This window comes from Pundamilia nyererei, unplaced genomic scaffold (assembly GCF_000239375.1).
Source record: "Pundamilia nyererei isolate P.nyererei 1_Seehausen unplaced genomic scaffold, PunNye1.0 scaffold00035, whole genome shotgun sequence".
NCBI classification, from domain to species: Eukaryota; Metazoa; Chordata; class Actinopteri; order Cichliformes; family Cichlidae; genus Pundamilia; species Pundamilia nyererei.
Genome location: NW_005187436.1, coordinates 3017266 through 3041148, shown reverse-complemented (window position 1 = coordinate 3041148; position 23883 = coordinate 3017266). Strand labels below are relative to the sequence as shown.

At 43.0% G+C, this 23883-nt stretch overlaps 1 protein-coding gene across 1 annotated transcript; it reads left to right on the top strand.

The window, feature by feature from the left end:
• Positions 1 to 429: 429 nt before the first annotated feature.
• klf13 (Kruppel like factor 13) lies at positions 430 to 13262 on the top strand. Its single transcript, XM_005730004.2, has 2 exons — positions 430 to 1320; positions 12613 to 13262. The coding sequence occupies exons 1-2, from the start codon at positions 843 to 845 to the stop codon at positions 12906 to 12908; spliced, it is 774 nt and encodes a 257-aa protein (XP_005730061.1). The 5' UTR covers positions 430 to 842; the 3' UTR covers positions 12909 to 13262.
• The last annotated feature ends 10621 nt before the right edge of the window (positions 13263 to 23883 follow it).

Here is a 23883-nt window from a genome sequence, read left to right as displayed (position 1 = left end):
AGTGAAAGTTGCAAACCTGTACTTGTATGCTCTCTTCCAATGGTGCTGTGCACTGTAACGCTACTCCAGACCAGTGGTGTTGGTGGCGCTGTGGACACGCCCACGTCTGTGGGCCGCATACCACATGTTGGACGTATTCCTCTTATAGCTGTATATTCAGGCTATATTTGCTGCAGAATGCCTCTCGGATCTAAAGACACCTCCTTACCGATATCATCGGTGGACAAAACTCCAAAGCGCCTGGAAGCTTTTGTGCGCCACTCCGCACGATTCTGTTGTATGTTTTAAGATCTGTTAACTTTGCAGCCTGCGAGATATACATCATGTGAAATGCATGGAGGCAACCTGTGGTGAAACTTTCAAGTTTGGTGCATTTGGGGACAGACAGCGCCCAATGAATGAGCGGCTACTCTGACGATGCTGCCCGATCGTCGCCGGTCGACACGCCCCCAGCATGGATACACCGAGCAGGAACAGGCGCTCGGGAGACACGCACTATGCTGGAGACTGTTTGAAGCCGCGATGGGAGTTAACGCATCCAAGTTTCTAGACTTCTTGTTCTTACCAGCGTCGTTGCGCTAAACAAAGACTTTGGGTTTCTGTTGTTTTCTCGCTCGCTCGCTCTCTCTAAAGGGAGGTTGTCTGCATTTCTGTCCTAGGCGTTTCTTGCACAGGATGTTGATGATATTGGAAAGCCGGGTAAGATCATAAAGTCAGTTCTCTCTGATGAGAACGACCTCCTCCTCTCCACCACCACCACCACCACCACTACACAAAGGGAACCACGGAACAAGTACTTTTTCTTCCCCTCTCACGGGATCATTTTTATTTGATTTTTGTGAATGTCATTAAGAAGCAGAGGGGGCTCTTTCAAAGACAAAATGGATCACTTTGCAGCAGAGTGCCTTGTTTCAATGTCCAGTCGTGCAATTGTTCATGCTCCTAAAGGGAATAGGGAGATTAAACCAGAAATCCCATCCTCCTCCAAGAACGGGGAGGAAATTAAGGAGCCTTTGGTGAAGGATAACTCCTCTCTTTTTGTGGTGGCGCGGATTCTGGCGGATTTTAACCAGCAGACTCCCAACAGTGTTGCCGAGCAGGCAAAAATAAAAGATGAGAGCATGCCGAACCTTAGAGATGATGGAAAATCTGCCACACCTTCCACCATCTCCGATCCTTCGCTCAAACAAAGAGGCAAAAAACCGCGGGGACGAACTGAGCAAGAGCCGCCTCAGAAAAAGCACAAATGCCACTATTCAGGTTGTGAAAAAGTTTATGGCAAATCATCTCACCTCAAAGCCCACCTAAGGACACACACAGGTCAGTTTCATTGGGTGCATTGGATGTTTGTTGCTGTGAACGTGGGTTTCCCTTATGTATCTGAGAACGGATGGGATGATTTAAAACACTGAGATACCAAAAGTGTGGATTCTCGTACATTCATAGCGCTATGTGTACAGAGGAGGTGATTGCTGTGTTTCGAGTCAGTGACTCATAAATATTCACCCACGGATCCACCCTGAATGGATACTATGAGCATATCACTTTAGCAGTGGCCTCTATAGTTTCATAATGCAGTTGTGCGAACTTTATGAAATGTCCTTTTAATTTCGGTTGCGGGGGTTAGAAAACAGTGCCACTCCCACTCATGTCTCAGAGCTTTGTGACGGCTTTCCTTTAACCCCCCCACCTTACTCACGCATACGCGCGTGCGCGGGAGCACACACATACTCACAAACAAACCCCACCGCATGGAACACTGTGTTCAAACTGCAGCGCAAATGCAGAACAAAATTACACAGATCAGATTTCGGGCGTTCTTCTGTTCGCTTTAATTAAAATAAACTTTGGGTTGTACCACGGCAACACGAGAGTCGAAACCCTACAAAATACAGCCTAATGTCCCCATTAGAGAATAAGCCAAGTGTGCAATAAATAAATGTGGGCATGCTGAAAGTTTGCAGTCCAGCAAGTGCGCCGTCACACCGCTGTTGTCTCAGCGGTGTGACGGCGCACTTGCAAACCCTTGCAAATGCGCTCCGGATCGGCAGTTTGCTACCTGTGACCTTCCCAAAGGATACCTCCACATCTGCGCTTTGCATTCCGCAGAATATTCTACTGAGATAGTGAAGGATGTAGATCGACTCAAATTGGGGGGTTGATAAGAGCTGTGCAGTAGCCTGTCTGCCCAAAGCCCTTTGTTGTGATGTGCCACACCCCCGCTAGACAGACTGCCAGCTGATCTGGCCAGCAACAGACTCAGCTAGTTGAGCCTCGACTGAGGAGCCTTTGCTTTTCCCCTCCTGCTCTGTATACTGCAGTTCATCATCTTCTACACACATATCGAGCTGACGGACCAGAAACAAAACAAAACCTTTATCACAGGAATAGATTACCCCCCCATCACTAGATTTACAGGGTGTGGGAAGAACTGTCCATCTAAAAATCAGGCTAAAATTAGGCACAGGTTGTGAAGAGTTATACAATCATTTGCTGTTGTCATGTTGCAATCAAGTTTTCTAAAATTGTTATTGAAAGTAATAGTTTTTATTTATCAGCTGCAGGTGGTGGCAACTGTCTAGTAGCAGTATGCAATCAGTGTTTGTCAACGGAAGTTAAGAGAGTGAAACACAGATTTGGTGCATGCATATGCATAAAAAAGGGCTCTAGCTTTTTCTTCAGTTGCATCCTAAAGGACATGAAAGGTCTCTGTACTGATGCAGTTCTATTGCTGTCACTCAGCCCTGTCCTTGTCCTTTTGCCTATTAGCCATTTCCTTTCTTCTGGGATTCACTCCTCTATGGCTTTGTGATTGGTTTGCAGTCTATAATTTCTTATAATTGGGCTGGTTTCTGCTTATTTTACCGGATAGTTAGAGAGCGTGAGTCATCTCAGTTAAGCTGCCTTTTTTTCTCAGCCAAACTTCCAGCAGGACTCTCAAAGAGCCAGCCTTCAGCATTCAGCGGTGCTTCTCCTGAGCCCAAACCATGTGAGCTTAGTGCAGTTTCATTGCTCCGTATTAACCCTGCCCTTGTCTCTGTGCCTATTAAGCATTTCCTTTTTTCGCCTGCCTTTCTGTTTGGATACAATTCGGCGTCTGGCTTCACGATTGGTTTATGTCCCATAAATTGTGAAAATAATGACTGTTTCTGCCTGTCTGATTGGATAGGCCCAGAATGTGGGTCATTTGAGTTCAGCCGGGATGCCTCAGCCAATCTTGCAGTGCTTTCATAGAGCCAAAATCTGGCAGCGTGCTTTCCTTCAGCCCCTACTAGCAGAGTCAAGAGAGAATGGATCCCAGCCCAGTCAGTTCCTGCCAAACACCACTATCTAATTGAGGAGGAAAACACTGTAATAGACACCAAACAAAGAACCGGGGACAAGACGTCCTTACTTGACTCCTGTAATGCCCAAAGCCTCATCATCCCAGCTTTTGCATATCTTATGAGTCTTATTCGTTAGCATCTTAAGAGAAGATGAAACCTGTAGGTTGTTTTTGTAAAGCAGTGTCTTCAGCACAATTCCATAAATAGGTCAAAACAAATCTTCCCCTTGAGTCACCATCATTTTTTATCACATATTTACATGTTTTATGTGTTATTTTATGAATGTCATTTACATGTGCTTACTTATATAGTTTATAGTAAATTTAATTAGAGTTTAGTGTACTGTAAATGGAATGTGTTTTTGTGTCTTAAACAAGCTACATTAGCTATGGAGCTTGTTTTTCCTCCAACCTGTAAGTTTTTAGGACTCTTTAGACCAGCCTTTTGCGGCCACTCCAGTTACACTCATAAACAGTATACTGAGCATCCCTGAAATAACTGTGATTGGTTTCATTAATGAAAACTGTCCACAACAAGGCCCGTGTCACTCAGTGTGATGTTTGGGCTTTCATTTACTGTCTTTGTGTAATTGTTTGTCAGTAGATTATGTGGTTACTGCTAGCAGTAGAAAAATTTACCACTCAGGGAGAGCAAAGATGTTCTTGATCCCCTCAACGGAGATTATGAAGGGTTCATTGTAGGTTTCTTTTGAGACTCACTGTCTAATGCAGCAGACATCGAGGTACACACTGAATTTAAATTGCTCATTATGCTGCATTGAGTTGTATGGTGAGGAATGCGCAGCAGTTTAAGGGTCAAAGGTGACCAGACAGCTTTTTGTCTGATCTCCTGGTGCAGGAGGTGGGCCTTTTCTGTGAAACATGCATTAGCCCTGCAATATGGAAAATGAAGTCATGTAACACCCATGTACATATAAACTATTTACGGTGTAACATTTGAATTCATTCAAATTATTTCTTGCGTTCCTTTTCCTCTTATTTTCATGTTCTTTCTGGCTTTTTAGCACCTTTTTCACCTCTTTTTTAAGAGTGATGCTCCATTTTCTAAATAGTGTGTCTAATAGTGTGTCTTGCTTCCATAGAGAGTACATGATGTTCTTTCTGAAGCCTCATTACTCTGTTGTGGTCATCTCACCCAGACTACCATCAAAGGAGAGATGGGCCTTGACTATTCTTCGGCAATAACAGCTCAGACTTTCTCTGTCCTCCACAGCTGGGTCGTACAAAAGGCCATCTTGTCAGTGTAGAAGACCTATTCAGAATCTACTGGAATCACAGGGAGGAACAGCGTCAATATTCCTCAAAGACAAAGAGTCTAATGCCATATTTTACACTTGGATTAATGTTTTGTCTGAACCTCTTTTGTGTTCTGCTGGAGTATCTCTAATACTGCCAGATAGCTGCAAAGCGTGCCCTAAAAATTAGTGGGAGCACCTGGTAGACCCAGTTATTCATGCATGCTGTCTATTTCCAGTCAAATAACTGTGGTTAATTACGCTTTTTAAATGTAAAATTATCCCAAGTTCCGCATGGAAAAAGCAACAGGACTCTCTGATTATATATACAACTTCACTGCCAGTGGTTTTATATTTGGCTGCACTTTTGCACAGAGTGCACAATGTTCCTGTGTGGCTGGTGGCATTGATGAGGTAGCAGGGTGGAGATGGGGTTTTCCTGCTCTTGCTTGGGCCTTAACCTTGGCACAGAAATCGGTAAAAGCTCTACTGGGGCAGGTCTGTCTGTCTACCTGCCACACGGCAGGATTTCCACCATTGCTCCCATTTGAGCTCTAATTCTGACATGTAATAAGAAGCTCGTGCTTCAGTCTTGAGACAAGTTTCCATTTGTCTCCATCCAAATGTTGTACGAGGGATGTGGTGTAACAAGCTACTTCAGGTTCAAATTGAAGCTATGGGATGGATTGCCTTGATGTTATGATTCCCTCATGGTAAAACCTAAAAAACCTGTGGCTTTTCCTGTTGTGTTAGCAGCAGGTTTAAATCTTGGTTTTTGAATTTACTGTCGCAACTTAACTGTTTGCTATTAGAATCGATTTAGGAGATTTGTACATGTTAGCTACTCTTTGTTTCAAGGGTCCTCTTTTCATTTAGCACCATAAACCTGTTGAAAGTATCGTTTCTCCAGCGTTTGGTCAGCTTTACTGCTTTATTTTTCATAGTAAGTAGCAAATGTTCAATGCCAATATTCGAAACCATGACAATATAGTACTGCTGTAATAGTGTACACCTTGTTCTCTAGTGATTAGCATGTTAGCAATGTCAATTTGACAGGAATTTACAGATGCAAACATTCAAGTGTTTGTTTTTTCTGTCGTACGAGTTCAGAATGGCATCTCTCCTGCACAACATGTTGTTGCCTTATAAAGGTCACATGTAGGATGGTATGTATCGAGTAGAACTAAGGAATCCTTTCTACTAGGGTGTAAATAAAACCAAAGTGGAGCCACCATTTTCTCTGTTATTCTGCTGGTGCAGTGTTTCTGCTCCATGGAAGACATTTCCAAGGCATGCGCTGGTGCACGTGCTGTCCATATGCTATCCTGTATATGCACATGTAAAGCTGATAGTAGGATACTTCCTTGGTGTTGACATATAAACCTGATTTCACTGTGATTAAGCACCCAGGCATGCATAGAGGACAATCATAATACTGAAAGGTCGCTGTCAGGCAGTACCCTGAGCTGTGCTGCTTTCAGTGGCCCACAGGGCTTGTGTATTCTTTAGTTAGCTCTGGAGTAGCTCTATAAAAGCTGCTCTGTCTGTTTCCCCCAGCAGCCCCTCCCGCCCTTTTCCAGCCTGAAAAGCAAAATAGGTGCTGAAGCCTGCTGTGTTGCGAGGCCGAGCCCGGCCACGTTTTGTGGTGTGGTGTTGATTACCAGCGGCAGGAAGAGAGGGATACAGACCTGTGGAACACTGTGCATTCTTCATTTTTTTCCCACCTCCACCGCATCTCGCACGTGAGGGAGGGATCTGTAGTGCAAAGACAGAATATACAGTGCGGCGTGGTGGGGGTGGGGTCAGTTACCAGGATATTCACTGTCAATGCCCTCCATTGATGTAGGTCATTTATTCAGCTGCATCTGCATCTAATCTGATTAACGTCTGAAGGGCTGCGACCTCAGCGGCAGAACCTGCTCCTGTCAGCCTGGCACTTGCAGTGTTCTGTATGAGAGTTAGACTCTGACTGCGTCTGCTGCGTTATATTAATCGCAGCTTGAATAAGAGAGGAATGGCTGTGAGCTAACGTCAGAGGAAGTGTTTTGTTTCTGGCTGTGCTTCTCGCTACAGTACATAAGGTGTGTCCCCTTTCTCTGCATGATAAATCAGACTTGTGGCAGACCATATCATCATGGGGTGTGGTCCCTGGGTGCGAAATGAGGAGTATTTCATGGAGTCTTTTGAGAAGGATGGCCTCATCAGTCACTGTAAGACATGAAAATATTTCTGTCCCGCGCACCATAAGAGCATCAGGCATTATACTGGGAAAGTTGGTATTATCTGTCTGTCCTCTTATTTCAGTGTGGTGGGGCCTCTCAGGATCTAGCAGGGTTGTAGCCCTTTGTTTGATGGTGGTTAAGGATGTCTGTCTCAAATGAGCTATAGTGTGAGACTCTATCAGCAGAATAAGCTGGCACTGTACCGCGTCTATGCTCCCACCTGCTTCTGTGGACCAACTATAAACACCCTTTAATGGCAGCAGCTGTTTGCATGTCGTCAGTTTAACCGTTGTTGTTGTTTTTTTCTTTCTTTAAAGATAAGTAGGTTGCCTGCAACATATCAAGGCGACAGGTTGTTTTAGCATGCACTCAAGGCTGAAAGTGAGTGCCCATTCCAGCTAATTGAGGCAAATCTGTTGAGCTGCTGAATGCAGGCAACCCCTCCCTGCTTTTCTCTTAAACAGTTAAGAGGATGAAGTAATGTATAGCAAAGTGTGTGCAGGAATCAGATGCTTGCACTCGACCCCTGCTACATGTCTCCGTGTGAACGTCGGTAGCCTGGCGCGGTGTGGACCGAGTGGAGTGAGTTACGGTTAGTACTTGCAGCCTGTCTGATTGAAATGCATTACAGGAGTGCTTCTCCTGCTGGAAGAGAGTCTGCTGCTATTGTTCACAGCCTGACAGCTATAGGCCCCACAAGGATAGGCACGCTATTCAACCGCGAGCAAGGTCCCTCTCAATGACGACAAAAGATGATAATACGTTAAATACTCTTGTTTTTGAGCTTCTCCTGAAAAGCTTAAGCTGATTCTCGTCACAAGCACCTGACACACCCAGAGGTCCTTTGTTGCTCCTGGTGACTTATTCTCGTCTGCTGCAAACTCTGAATGGAGTCGTCTGAGAAAACATGTTTTGATTTTCTGGTAATTTGTCTGTTCTCTCACTCGGGTACGGCTGTAATTTTTCATAGACTAACATTCACAGAAACAGTTGGTTTGATCTCAAGTGTGCAGACCACAGAAAATTGTAAGCCTTTGTTGTTATTTTTGCGAAAGCGTTGCCTGCATATACCGCTTCGCGAACAAAAGAAAGGAGGAGCTGCAGAAGCCTTAATGTATATTTATTGTTCTGTGCACACATGTTAGTGTTTATATCACCTTGGCACATGATGGTGTGTGTGGAGGGAGAGGCTGGGCACACTTGGGTTAACCCTGTCTGCTCCAGTGGTTTATGTTGATGAGGGCCCCAGCAGTCATTTTAGTACTACCCAGAATCCCCATCAATGGCTGTCTGCTGGCAGCAAAGATGGCTTCTGGTTGTTTTCAGGTCATAGTCTGTTGTAAACATGGATCCAAATTATAGGATTGTGCTGAGCCCTACCATTGGAGTTAGTGGTGTCCCATTTCATGTTGCCAAGCTGGCTGTGCCACCAAAACCAGCCTTGAAGTGAGGTGGCTCCAACTGTAATGAGCCGTGATCTACAGCAAGGTTCCATACTTTCTCTTTGTGAATTGTTTGCCTCTGTGTAGGTGTAAGGTGCACCTTGTTTTTCTTGTAAGCTCCCTGAGAAAGATATTTCCTGCTCTGGTTCTCGCTGTGCAGGCACAGTTAACTTCAAGGTGATCTCTGATGTATTTGCCCCCCTCCTCTCATTCTGCACAGGTATTTAATCTAGTTCTCTTATAGCAAGTTCAAATGAAGTTTGCACATGAATGCCGTGTGAGTTTGGACCATGCCTGAGGACACACCAGGAATGTTATCTGCTCTCGGTCGGCGACTGAGCTCAGTTTCTCCACTGCAGTGCGCGTCAAGAAGAGATTTGATCTTTTCTTTTGCAGGCAGCATCCCTTACACCGGGAAGTCAGATTCCATTTCTCTTAAACATTTCTCTTGAAACCTAGGAGCCCAACTCAGATATGAATGAGAGGAAGATGGAGGGAGAGGAGCAGAGATGAGCTGTTTATTCACTGACCCAGTGGACTCGCAGAGAACAGTTATACAACAAGAGTACCTGTGACATAATCTCATTGGCTTGGAGGGGGGACACTTGTGCTTAGTAGAGGTACAGTTGTGCGTGCATGATGTATGATGTAACTGATTTTATGGGTAACTGGGTCACTGTGTTCGTTAGGGAAAAGCTTCCCTCATTACCCACCCACCCCCCGCTCTGCTCGCCCTCTACACATTCGGAGAAAGACAAACCACACCCTTGGCATGGCATGATGCCAGAGATGGGATAACCAATGGGTGGGTCCTGGCGTCACAGTCACTATGGTGCTGTGCTGTGACAACACTGGAAGTAGATAGAAAGAAAAGCTGGGTAAGCGGAGTAGCTTACCGCATTCTCCTTTCTACAGAAATGCTGAGTAATAGCTGCAGTCTATTGAAAAATTCTGAAAAGTGACACCCTCATACCACACAGGCTGATAGGCTCTATCATTATTTCCACTCATTATGAAAGCGTTTTGTTCCCTAAACCATCTCAATGTTAGCAGAATATGTTTACCAGCTTCATGGAAATCCCAATCCCGGTGTTACGAAACAACACTTGATTGGGAAGTTGCATGCTTTTCCTTTATGGGAGTGGATATTTCAAGGCTGCCAGGTTTTTTCTTATATATTAATATTCATATTGTTGGCTTTAAAACTCAAAGCTGCTCAGCGAGAGGTGAAAATGGGCACCGCGTCTTTCTTTCTGCCCTTTCCAAGAAGTGACGGAGCTGCAAATAATTTGACCCATCTCAGAGAGTTGCTGCTGGATACCTGATGCTTCCACTACGCATTACTGTATCAGGGCAGATAGACTGGATATCTCAGTCTGGCTCTCTTGTGTCTGGTTAAATATTAATGTTGCCAGATCCGTTACACTGCTTATTTAGCTTTAAGCAGCCTGCAAAACTTAGCTGTGCTTTTAGGCCAATAACTAATTTTTGCAGTGCCAGGTGGCAGCACTGGTCTCTTCTTTTAGTAATAAAGCAGTGAATGAAATCACTCCATTATGAGCCATGTCAACCAGATGAGCGCCTCACTGCTTACTTTTTCTCCAGGAGCTCAAACAAACACAGTCACGTCGTTCTTTATACATTGTAACGCTGCATCACGCATGAAAGGATGTGTGTCCTTGTTAGCTTTGCTAAAAACTATAAATAGTTGCTATGAAAAGGGGACAGGGCTGTGTTTTGGTGCGCGTATGCAAATGTATGCATGTCAGTTACAGTGTTTAAATATACTGAGCCTTGTGTGAGCCTGCAGGAACTATAGTGGGCAGGGCTGACTGAGTTTGTCTGGAGCTGAGGTGAGGCGTCAGAGGCAGGAACACAGACCGGACTGTCTAGACTTGCACTGTCTGTCGGCGTGTTTTGTAACCATGCAGTGTATGGGGAGGTGGGGAGGTGGGGGGGAAGGGACTGAGACTTGTGCACCGAGTTCTTGTTGTTGAGACTCTCTGGCATCAGGTAGCATTTGAGTGTTTGATGCTTAACAGCACTCTTTCCATTGTGGCCCAGAGGGAAACCACAGAACAAAGAAATCATTTGGCAGCCGTGTTCTGATGTGCCACCTATAAACATCCACGCATCTCCTTCCATCTTTTCCCTTTCATACTTCAAATCCCTGCCATGGGCGTGCACATTATGATTGATTATTCTTATTCACTAGAAAGAGCCTAACCATTAGAAGAACACATCCTGCGGTTTCCTTTCGCTCTGTGAAGCCAAGCTGGTAAAATTAGACTGCTGGATTTCACTATTGTTGGGCAGGAGCTCAGTAAAATGGGGCTAAATGGAATATAGTATTGACCAGTAGATGCAGGATGCTGCATTTAGGTTCACTGCATACTGTTTCCATATTAGTATGGTAGGAAAATGCAGGATATATTGCAGTATACTGTACCATATGGTCTTGAGTATATTTCTGTCAGAGCCCACTTTTATTGGCTGTTGGAGGAGGGGGAAGGTTGTAATTTCCCATGTGCCGAGTCACAGATAGTTGCATGCTAGAAAATGGGCTGGGTAACCATTGTGAGCGTGATTAGCATCTGGAGCTTAGATAATTAAACTGTGGCTGCTCCTCCAGTACTCTGCCAATTTGTAGGTGATTTACATCCAGGTCTTATCGCTCAAACCTCTTTTTTTTGTTTGTTGCATGTTTCTTAACAGTTTGAAGTTATCTCTGTGGCTTTTAATATATTATGGAATAACCTTGTGACTGTTGTTCCAGGATGAGTCAGTACTAGCACTGTGGTGAGCTGTTTATTATGTGGCGAGCACCATTTGTGTTACCAGAGTGCCGAAATATGCACACTTCATCATCAGTTAGTTTCATTTGATTTGAGTGAGACTCACCAAAGCCTCTGATACATGTGAAAAGCCCCGATGCATTAACATTAAACTGTATTTAAAAGGCTAACAATGTAAGCACTGGAGCAGCTTTGGCATGTTTCGGCTCATTTACCACAAATCACATATCCTGTAAAATCCCGACCCACTGTTCGCCCATTAGTTTTTAAAAGTATTTTCATTTCGATTCTTTTGTGTCGACCTTTACAGCGACCGCTGGCTCCCGTTTATTTCACTACAGTGGTAAAATCAGAATGCGGAGACTTGAAATGTGCTCGAAATAGCAACTCCATCATAACGCAGTGATCCCATCAAGTTATGCTTTGGCCCGAGTTACAAAGTTTGTGTTGAATTTTAAAGACGCTGGAAACCACAAATGGGTTTGAAAACATGCAATCATGTAAAACAGCAACTAGGCTGCTGGCAGGGTGACGCGTATGGGCATAAAACCATGGACTCGTTCTAAAGGATGAATACAACCACCTTGAAGTCACTCACTGGTTTCTGGTTTCTTGATTTATGGCCAAAACACTAGGTTTATGACCATCGCCATCTTGATTTTCCTGGAGCCATAATTTCTTAGCAAGCTTGATCAGCATACTGCATATATAGACTATATAAATGCAGCACGTAAAAAAATCCTGTCATTTCACTCACCTAAAATTCTTAGAAAAGCAAGCCATATTATATGTCAGCTTATTCCTGCAAAAGGCACCAAAACTGCAATCAAGGTCAGCCGGTGTTCTGGGAATCCATCCTACCTGCCAAACCATCCTACCTTTGTGAATGTGACCTACAAGTATACTTTAACAGCTAAAATTCAGTGGCCAACCATCCTACCTTTGTGAATATGAGCTAGAAGCATACTCTGACGGGCAAAATTAAGTGCCAAACCATGCTACCTTTGTGAATGTTACCTACAAGCATACTTTAACGGGTAAAATGAAGTGGCAAACCGTCCTGGCTTTATGAATATGAGCTACAAGCATACTCTGATGGGCAAAGTTAAGTGGCAAACCGTCATACCTACTTAACTTTGTGCTGGAATTACTATGTGACAGCAGAAATGTGCATAAACTACTTACGGTAGGACGTTTTGCCAAAGTAGGATGGTTTGTCAGAACACCGGTCCAGTTCATGTCTGAAATTAGCATAGATGAGACCTAGCAGGCTGCTGTGTGGTATCAACACTACTGTCAAAGCAGCTACAGATCTAGCTTTAAGCCTTAATAAAATCCAAAAAGGTGCATTAAAAATGATCATTTCATCTCTGTGGTTGGGTATTTTTGCCATGAAAGTCTATGAGCATCTTGTGATTATTTGGTGGTTTTTAAAAGTGTCATTGGTTTCATTTTCTAAGCCCTAGTGCTGGTGCTTGCACGAAAACTGGGGAAATGATCAACTGAAATTGTCTTTAAAAAAAGCACGAATGTGGATATGGTTCGTCTGACGCTCTGCCTCTGTTTTTGCAGGAGAACGGCCTTTCCCATGCACCTGGCCCGACTGCATTAAGAAGTTCGCCCGCTCTGATGAGCTGGCCCGCCACTACCGCACCCACACGGGGGAGAAGAAGTTCAGTTGCCCCCTTTGCGAAAAGCGCTTCATGCGCAGCGACCACCTGATGAAGCACGCCCGGCGACACTCAGATTTCCAGCCAGGAATGCTGAAAAGACCCCACGGCGGCAGCGCCACACGTCCCAGCTCCCTCAGCGACTACAGCCGCTCAGATGCCTCCAGCCCCACCCTCAGCCCAGCCAACTCGCCTTAAACTGAAACCCGGTCGCACTTTTCTGCCTCGAGACTGTGAGGCCCGTGTTTTCATCATAACACTTTTGTTGCACAGTTGTCAGCTACCCCCCTTCCCCACCCTCCCCTTTGCTATTTCTGCGCTTGCTGTGGTGTACCATAATGTACATAACTGCTTATTGTAGTGCAATTACTTGCGTGATCCTAAAAGAAGATAATGCCTTTCCCAGATGGCAATATCTGCATTCAGTCTGTGTGTTTTTTTGGCTTCTGATCACGGCTACTTGTTAAATGTACGGTCGCAGTCAGCTAAACAAGGTCTAGACGAAGAAAAAAAAACAGACACCCTGACAGATCTTCGAAACATTTTTGTTTGTTTGTTTGTTTATTTTTGCTTTGATTTTATTCAATTTATTTTTGATTTTTTGAAAGGGTTAGGAGAAGGGGTACACACACACACACACACCTCAGGATTGAAGACAGTTGTGATTTCTGTAAGACCACAGTACTTAACAGTACTCACATTGACTGCACAATATATTCATCACTTTATTCTGAAATTCAACAGGGGTTGAATTTTACGCCCTGCTCAGGGATGGCCTTGTTAGCTTGAAAGAATGAACACGGTGAAGAGAAACATACAGTTCATATATAGCAGCCTTACACTCAACACAATTTGCACTCTTTGTTTTCTTTTTTTCTTCTTTTTTCGGCTCTCATATTTGAAAAAACTAGCCCCGCTGTCATGTGTAACGCATACACAAACATTTGTTTTCTCCCTCGTGTTTGGGGAGGGGTTTCATATTTAATGTGATTGCTGTGTAATAATGGAACAATCAGAAAGGCCCCGCCACAGAAAACAAAACCCAAATCTGTTTCTTTTTTGCAATGTTAATATCTATTGACATTACACTGGGTTAAATGTGTACTGCATGAAATGGTTGTGTGCAGTGTAAACTGTGTGAATCTGCACTGTAGAAGGATTGGGTTAAGAGTTTTCTTTGTATTTATGAAGTTAGAGAAACGTTCCAACCACAGAGACAGTCAAGTTTCAAAGCAGCTGTTCATGCTTGAAAAGGAAGAGAGAGGAAAAAGAAAAAAGAAAAAGCCGCCTCATCAGCCTACATTTCACTCAAAACGGACACAAAGGGACTTAAGTTGAAACAAGGTTTAGCCATCTCTCAAGCACATCGGAAAAAGTACCAAAGACAAGAATGAATGAAAGCTTTTTATTCAGTCCTGTAAGCCACCTTTCACTGAGGCCTCGAGCTGCTGGTTGGCAGTATTGCAGGTAGAGCCAGATGCCGGCTCACTTCCCTCCTCCTGGCTCTGCCTTTTGTGGCTTCCCTGGAGGAAACAGCTGCACCCAAAAGAAGCAATTCACAGCCTGCAGGAGGGGTGCTCGCATGCCATTCCCCAGGGAATCCTTACTCATCTGGCTCTACCTGTCCTGTCAAAAACCGGTAAAGCTCCGAGCCTGCTAAATTGCGTAAGGTTGCCCGACTTGTGGGTCAAATGTAGGCCACCGTGTTAGGCAGGCCTGAGCTGGGCTCTGCTGTGACACTGCAACGTTGAGTACAGAAGGAACAAAGCAGCTATCTGCTGTAAACAGGCAAGAGAGGGCAGGCCCTGATAAAAAAAAAGAAAAAAGAAAAAAAAAAGGAGAGGTTTATCATGAGCTGAACAGCACAAAAGAGGAGACACCCACTCGCAGACAACCCCCATTTCCTTCTCCTTCCCCAACTCCCCTCCTCCCACCAACTGTAGAAACAGCCAGCAGAAAAATGGCTGTAATTAGTGGGCTGATCCAAACTATAGGATAAGACTAAAAAGTCTATGAACAACAGTTCAAGCAGTGTGGGTGGGATGTATCCAGCTCCATCCCGAGCACAGACAGAAACCCCTGCTGCTGAGGAGTCCGATTTCACAATTCCAAGGAGGACGTAACAGCTCCAAAATTCATAAATCGGAGGTCTCAAACAGCTGCTTTCAAACTTCTTTCTCACAACGAGGGGGGCTTTTTAAAAACTTGTTGTCAAAACATCTGAACCAAAACGAACATATCAGCAAAAGTCCAGTGCTCACCAGCCTCACGTCGTCCTGCCTGTGAAGCTCAGATGTCCCGTGAGAAAGCTGACTTGTGTTTCTAGACAGACATGCCTCAATAGGTCAGGCGAAAGGCACAGTAAACCTTCCACGGAAACAGGCACGGCTATCAAAACTGCTGCTGCTGCGCCGCCAGTCTGTGTTATGCCTACATTTTCCTTTAATGCTTCAGCACTACAGTTGGAAATATGGTCAGCCTTTTAGCTCTGTCCCGTCAGACCCTTCCAGGCCGCTGTCATCACGAATCGCATGCGCTAGCTTCATCGTCTTGCCCCGCAGTCCCGTGCTTGACACTATATGCATGTTAACTTTGCCTTGAAAGCGTGGATCTTTCTTTCTTTTTTTCTTTTTTTTTTTCCTTTGAGGCAGTCTGGCAGGTGGAAGTCCATGAATGGCAGACCTTGTCCCCCTCGTTCCTCACAGCAGCCATCGCTCTTTAAAGTTGTGATGAATCAGCTCTGTCACATTCTCGAGAAAGAAAACAGCCATTATTTCGATCGAATGCAGTAGTTTTCTCTCGCGACGCCACGTGCAGCATAATTTCTCTGCCAGATGTTTCAATGGGTTTCCAGACTGCAAGATGACACTTTGAATGCCACTGATCAGCAGCTCTGAGTGACAGAAGAAGCGAGAGGATTTCACACAGAAAAGAAGAAAAAAAAAAGCTGATTTTCACAAACGAATTCTCGAAATTGCTGTTGAACGGCTTTTTTGTATCCATTTTCTTTTAAGTTTTAGGTTTGACCTGGTTTGCAGAGTAAATTTCTCTTGCAAAAAGCAAATATTTTCTCAGTTGCTCACCCTCAAGTAGGTTTCAGTAATCAGCTCTTAATCCATAATCTGCACATTTTCCTCAGGGTTGACATCTGCCAAGCAGATATGACACAGTTTGTGGATTTTGTTGTTAAATCAGTTACTGCACAGATAAAGTCTGCCAGCCTCCTCTGGTGGTCCTGGGTGCTTAGTGTTCACTGCTGGTCAGTGTCCGACCACACTGGAAACACAGGAATGCCTCGGCACAGGCTCGGCTCCTGCCTATTATGTCGTCATAAACCTACAGTCCCGCTATCGAGCACTCTGGAGTGAAATGTCCCTTTAAACACCTTTGACCCCTTAGTGTCAGTGGACTGTGTAAGGCAAACAGAGCTCCTACCATCTGAATTAAAGCGACTGTGACAGTCTAATCATCCCAGTATATCAATCCATCCAGACAGCACCGGTGACATAAAGGCGTCCACAGGCAGTTTCTCAAACCTTTTTCTCCTCACTGTACCAAATGTACTTGAATAATTCAAAAGAAAAGGCCATTGAACACAGTTTTGTACATGTCCATTTTTTACTGTACTTGTGTTTGTTGTCAAATAATTATTAACCTCTCTGTAGAAAGATGTATAGTCCGTGCTTTTCGTTTTTTTTTTCCTTTTCGTTTTCCGAGATTTTGCATCGTCTTCAGGTCATTTCAGCTTTTGAATTTGGCGGTTTTCGCAGAGCAGTTCAAAGCACCGTTGATGCGGACATCTCAATTTTAGCTCCATTCATGGGGTTCATCCCTTTAATCAGGAACAACTAATACTTTGTTGATGTCAGGATGCAGGTTATTGCAGTTAGCCTGTCGTCCAAAAAAAAAGAAGAAGGAAGAAAGAAAAGGAAAGTTTTAGGTTTGTTTGGGGTGATTATAAGTAAAGAAACTTAGTGACCTCTGTGTAAGTTGGTTTCAGATTTCGAGTGGCTATTTTTCTTTATTATTTTCAGAGCTTTCCATAAGAATAGAGACCACCGCATTGTGAGTTAGCAATGTAGTCTTACTTTTGTTTTGCTTTTTTTTTTTGTCTCATGAAATATTTAAGGTTGTATATTTATCAAAACTCATACCTCTTGAAATACTTTTGTTGTACTTTAATATCTTTTCAAAACATCCATCATGTAGCTTGCATTTTCTTGACGAGTAGCACAAATATTTGTTGGTTTCATTTGTTCCTACTTGAATGAAAAAGTAAAGACGGAGAGACTTTTTTTGTAAAAAAAAAAAAAAGAAAGAAAGAAACAAAAAAATAAATAACCAAAACACTGGGCTACATTTTATATAATCATTCGATAATGCCAAGTCCTGCACATACATCCTTGTGGATGCAAAAAAAGGTAATATTTCAAGGAATTTAAAAGCTGATTTTTCTGTTACAAAAATCTTAAAACATCCCTTCTCAATCTCATTTTCAGCTTTTGCTCATGTAATGGGGGTGATGTCATCTGTAAATTACTAGGAAACCTTATTTCAGCATTTCTTAATCCAACTTTATGATTGTTATCCCAGTAAGAATCGAGACTTCAACACCCGTGAGAGCAGAAGGACTTGCAGCCGCAACAAGATACTAACTGTTTACCAGTTAACATTTTCCTCTTGATTGTAACATATATAAAAAAAAAAGTGAATTAAGTGTTGCCTAGTGTGTGAACAACTAACAATTTTATTTAAGGAGTTCATGTTAAAGACATCAGTATATCTCACAGAACTCTTCGTCACTGATCTCGAGCATGACGCGATGCAATTGTGTGCCAAAACTATAACGATAACTTCATAAAGAGGATACAAATGTTAAGGGTAAAAAAGAAAAACAAACAAAAAATAAATAAAATAGCTACTATCAGACATTAAACAAACATGTACAGTTTTATAAAGTGTGACACGTCGTTATGTAATGTACAGGATTTAATAAAGCAACGCTGCGTATTTGATATGTAGGTGTTCTAAGTTAAATATTTCTTTTCTGCTTTATGTAAACATTTTGAGTGTTTAGCTTTGTTTTTGTTTGGTTCTTATTTACATTTTTTTCCCCCTTTTCTTGCTGTTCAGTACTCAAGCAGTGTATAATGGCTTAATGCAGGTATTTTCTTTGACAAAATCAGTCTTAATGAAGACAGACGCCCAACCATTCCAAAGGATTGACGCATTGCATTTACTATAGATGCGCTGCTTGCATCAACCCAATGCATTTTTTTTCTTCGGTTATGACTAGAAGTCTGTCTCGACTGTGAGGTTTTACACATTGTGAGTTGTGCACAAGGTACGTTTCCTGTTGTCCCAAATCTAACCCCTTCTTTCTTCTTTTTGGGCTCTTTGTGCTCGGAAATGTTTAAAAGTTAAGGATGAATAAAGTCTGTCTTAGGCTTTTTTTTCTTTTCTTTTCAAGAAGCAGCCATAAAAGTATAAAGTGGTTCTTGATTGTTGTTACCAAAGGCTTTGAAGGAAAAGATGAATGTTGCAGTAATTGTGAATCCAACACCATTTGTACTTCTGGGTTCAGTTTTACGTGCTGTAATTGTCGATCAGTGGATGTTGTGCTCGATATGGACCTCCTTTCGCTCAAGTAAGCGACTTTATTTTGTTTTTGGTTTTTTTTACAGCGTAAAAATAACTTGATGAATCAAATCCAATTTATTCATAAAAGTAAAAGATAATTCAGAATTTGTGAGTGACAAAAAAAGAGTGGTATGTTATGAAAAATTGCAGGCCATATTTGTTGGTGGTCTAAGCTAAGCTGATATTTCTGCCCTTAAAAGATTAATCTGTTCTAGGTTATACAGCTCACAGTGCTGTCAGTGACCTCACCTTGAATACAAAGAGGGAGCCTCTCACCAGCCTTTTGGTTCTGTTTCCTGTACCTGTTTGTCCTCAGTGTACCTCCTCAGTGTAACGTTGCTCTCTTGATACCTCTGTGTGTCCCTCTCTGCCCCTCACCATCAGTTGCCTGTTGTAGTGACTCCATGGTGCTGCTTCCCCTCTAAGCACCAGTATAATCTATACTGTAAATAACTCTCGACTCAGCTATGGCCAGTACATTCTTCAATGACCTCATTCTAACCTTCAGGTGTCACTTGTTTTTTCTCTCACAGCAAACCAAAATCACTACATTCGAGTATTACAGTTGTACATTTACTGGGATTCTACACACATCTAATGTGCTGGTCTTAGCTGCTCTGCTGTACCTTTTTATGGCATTATTTTTTACATGTTAGACAATATATTGTGACCATGTCCTATGCAAATATGAAAATTAACAGATTGTTGAATAATGTATGTTGTCATAACTTGTATGCATGAAATAGTGAAGTTTACATTTGGAAATAAATTCATAAAATAAGCAGCCATAATTTGTTTCGGCATACTTTCACTGTGTGACTTTTTATTGAACTGCAGTCATGGTGACCATAATAGTAGGATATTAAAACAAGCGACTGTGTAACGTTTTTACTAGTAGAGATATTAATTAAGGGAATAGCTTAAAATTTCATGAAATAGTCTACTGTTAGTGCCCCAAAAGACGACAGCACTGTCAGGTCTCTATGAAGCTACTCCCTGCAAACAGTTAGCTTAGCAAAAAGGCAGGAAACACTGATCATATATAAAAGATGGGCATAGCCACCTTATGGTGGTAGTCTTTTAGTAACTAGTGTCTTGGATGTTTTGGAGAAAGGAGTATAACCATATTTAGACACGAGGGTGGAATGCTAAGTAGTAATATGTTGCTGGTAAAACGAAATGACAGCTAGTAGCTACTAGCGTGATCGGTTCAATTCTTTGTTTTTCTTGGTTCAGTATGTAGTCCATCTTTTTTGGGGGGAGGGGAATGAAAAAATCTTAATATAAAATTTAAAAATATAAAAAATGCTGGACCGTTATTCATTAGGTATCGGATTGATACCAAAATTTGCAGTATCGCACAGCACTCCAGGGGGCAGTGTCACAAACAGTTAGCTTGTGGGCCACTACTGCTTGGGCTGTTGTTAGTTGTGGTTACCTACAGAAAAGAGCAAAGTTGTAATATGAAAAGAGCTGAAATTTGTTTTTCATGCCACATTTTTAAAATCTCTTTGAGCTTTTCTTCGTGCGTTTTCCATTTCTTTCAACCAACCAGTGTTCAACCGACGCATAGCGTCATCCAGCTCGTTTAACAGGCTGTTAAAGGACTCCACACAAGTGCATTTGTGTTGGTTGCATACCACTTTGCGTAGACTCTGCGTAGGCAAATACCTACCCAAGTGCAGTCCCATAAAACAAACATTAGACAGCAGGGAAAATCTCCTCAGGACCCTGAATTGGATAGGGGGAAGAAATGGATGGAACACTGTTAGGGCAATTAACCACAGAAAAAACTTCATTTTTTTTAATCAGTCAGGTAATTACATTAACACCACAGACACAATCATAAGGTTTGGTTTAGTGGCTTCAAATGAGCTCAGGTGACATGTAGCTAGAGACAACATGTCACCTGCTAGTCAAAGCAGCCTCTAAAAATGTACACCTTAGCCCAGTTTAACCAGGTGAATTATATAAACATTAAACTCTCACTATAGTGATGAAAGGGTAAATTAGCTACTGCACAAACTACAAGAGTTGTTTTAACCAGGTTGTAATAATAAAGTTTTCTACTGGAAAGATGGGTCTTCTTACTTGGTGATTGACTTGGTTTTGGGGCCAGACTCAAGTGGCCATTTCAGAAAGTGCAGTTTTTGGCACCTCTGTATTTTCTTTGTTTTTTACACCTGCAGGCTGACAGGACTAGACCTGCAGGCCTACACAATGCTATACTAGGAAGTCTAGCATTGTGTAAAGGTAATATAATGCGCCCCTCCAGCTAATAATGCATTAAATTATATGCTTGTCATTCCTAGCCTAGGTATAGATATATCAGAGAACTAGATAAGCAACTATTATCCAAGATTAGCCACAAGCTGAAGTGAGCGCTTCACTGCTTATAAGTTGAATTCAGTTTTATTTACTGAAGGGAGAATGTCTTTTTCTTTTTCAGAAACACATTCCTCATTTTCATATTGGCTAAATCCCTTATTTAAAATTGTAAAGTACTGCTAACGGCACAGAACTGTAGAAAGCTTTTTTTTCTCACCAGCCTGTCATGCGCTCCAGTATTATTCTTATAACAGGAAGTACACCTTGTTCCCTCATTTCACCCATGCAAATATTTACTGTAACTGCTGGGGTATCAACAGTGGGTGGGGCATCGAAAGCTGGGGACTCCTTCCTTCCTTATTGTGTTTCAGACCAAATAGATTGTGAACCGTGTGAAGTTTCCTGCACACACGCATTCACACAGTGCGCTTACAAGAATGGACAATCTTCCTGGTGTACTTTAAACACCACATGACACAGATAAAGCAGACTGCCTCCAACCTTCTGCATTTTACTGTTCTGCAAAAACCCTGCCAATATCTCTTTATCCCACTCTTAAGCTAAGTTTGCCAAACAACATCAGCAGAGATCACAGGCGTGGCCTTTCCTGCTCATACTGAATCGTGCTGAGTGAGACAGGAAGGAAGAGGAAGAACGCAGGCATTAAAATTCTTGATGAGGAGCATGGTGTTCTCCCTGCTCATGCTGTACACCTCCCGTCTCCGAGCAGGTTGGAGCTACCAGCACACCACGCTACGCAAGCAGACAAGCTGGCACCCCTGGCACCACCGCACAGTGATGGGCCATCACAGCCGGCATGTTGCTTTTTTTTTCAAAGCCTGTTTGTCTGGCAACATGAAGGCCTTCTGCATAGTTCAACATCATGTGTTTATATTAAACTCTCTCCCTTTTTTTCTTCTTTGGATTGTTTTAAGCATTGAATAAAGGCAGGGAACTACTGTCAAGGAAAATGGAGCTGCATCTTTCCACATTGTTGCAAAAGTCCTGCTAATGCAAGAGTTGAAGACGCAATGGAAACTAGTAACTGAGTTAATTCACACATATCTCTGTGTTACAAGAACATCTCAGGTGACGGCTTGGGTAACGTGTTTGCTCTCAAGATGAAACGTTGTCTACTTCTTAGTGTGTTATTTTGCTACAGACGCAGGGCAAAGTACAGACAGCTAAATGAGTAGCAGGAGCACAAATCTGCTGCTGTTACCCTGCAGACAGGATGTGGGGGTGGAGGAGTTGGTTTCACTTTGACTGATTTATCATTTTAGTCGCACCTTTTCTTTGGATTATCTGCTCTAGAGCATCAGGTTTCCAGATGAAATCCTGCTTGCTGAGCAAACTTTGCTTTTGTGCGCGAGTTATTTTCACCGCGGTTGCTCAGTGAAAGTGCAGGACAGTGTGTGAGAGAGAAGGAACACAAGGATGAGGGGGCGGTTTTGGTGGTGCTACCCAGCGCTGATTGGCGCTTAGAAACACTCAAAGTCTACGGCGTGGGAGGCACTGCAGGCTGGAAAAGGGTCTATGCTCCACTGAGGTGTGTGGGCATCACTGACTTTGAGAATCTATAAAATTACTCCACAGAAAAAAAAGAGGAAGAGATGCAGTCAGCAGCAACAGCAGCAGCGGGCCTAATCACATAGTAGCCATGTGTGTGTGTGTGTGTGTGTCTTCCTACATGCCAAACCCCAGAAGGCAGCCTGAAGGGCCATGTGATGCCACCCACTCTCAAGTGCAGTGCATGGCAGGGCTGGCGCTAGTTCTTGCGGAGAGCGGGTGGGATGAGCTCAGATATTGGAGGCTGGCACTGGCTGAGAACAAGGCTTAGCTTTGGGGAGGGGGTGGTGCTGTGTGGGGCATACAACTCACTGCAGCAGAGACATCAAAGGCAGCAGCCCCTCTTTGAAACAGACCTGAAAATACTGCGAGGTGCTTCCAAACTTGAAGAGAAGTGTGCAGAGAGGATTTAAACACTCAAATTGCACGCCCATGGATATGCATATTTGTCCCACATTTTCATTTCACCATCATAATGAGACAACTGCTTACCCAACAAAAATCAATATTTATGGACTATTGTGTTCCTTTAAAGTCTGTAATGGGCTCTAATTATGCTGAGGAAAGAAACAGATGCGTCGGGGTGTTTTTTTAGCATGAATCGCAGTTAGAAATGAGCTGAGTGAATTTGACAACATGGAGGCTTTGCAGTTTCGAGAGAAAAAGCAGGCCTGCCAAAATCCTGCTGAATGCCTGATAGAGCTCTTTGTCACTTTTGAAAACCAACAGGGGGGGTCTCTCCAAGGACATTCTGAGAAGATATTATCCAAGAAAGAAGACAATGCCCTCTGTCTTATTCAGTACTTGTTCATAATTCAAGAGCTTGGGGTATAACTGCTGTGATGACAGAGGCCCCTGTGTGTCATTGTGTGACTAACACTGGGCATCACGTGGAGATGTAATTCATCTTAAAGACCTGAAAAAGTCATTTCATATTCATATTCATTTCACATTATTAGCAGCCACAGTCCAAAACCACAGAGCAAAAGCTGGAGAGGTAAATCCATCCCACTTCATCATCGACTCAGTCACGAGACTATACACTCAGAAGTATGCAGTTCATCCCACACATTAGAGGACTGCTGCCCACCCTCACCACCAACTCCAGCCTGCTGCTACTGTACAGACTGCACATTTTAAAAGCCCGGTTTTTGCCTCATTATAGGAAAACAAGGCATTTGTTTCTCTGCTGTCTCGCGGTTGCATTATGGTTTAATTTTAAAGACTAAGAGTAAAGCTCTAAGGTCATACACGTCGCTTGAGGTTTTTCTGACACAAGCGGTGGGCAGCAGTGGAAGAAACTGAACTCAAACACTGGCTCTCTGTGTGAAATGAGCTCTTGTTAATTGGTAACAGCTTGTTAATGCACTGGAATGAAACCTTTCTTACTTCACTATTCTCACAAGCACCTCCTGCTCCGTGCATTTAAAGATTAAATTGAGCCGTAATTAACTTCATCCCTACATTGCTGTGATGACAAGTAAATCTCTTTGAATATCCTTTGAGTCATTTTGTGTGTGTGGTGTTTGATGTTGCTAATCTTGATATATGACTTATGGCTCACGTGCAGAAAGCCCTCATTGGATTTAATCACTGAAGGCGGGGGGCACTTCTCAAGAATGCGCTTGGAGATTTG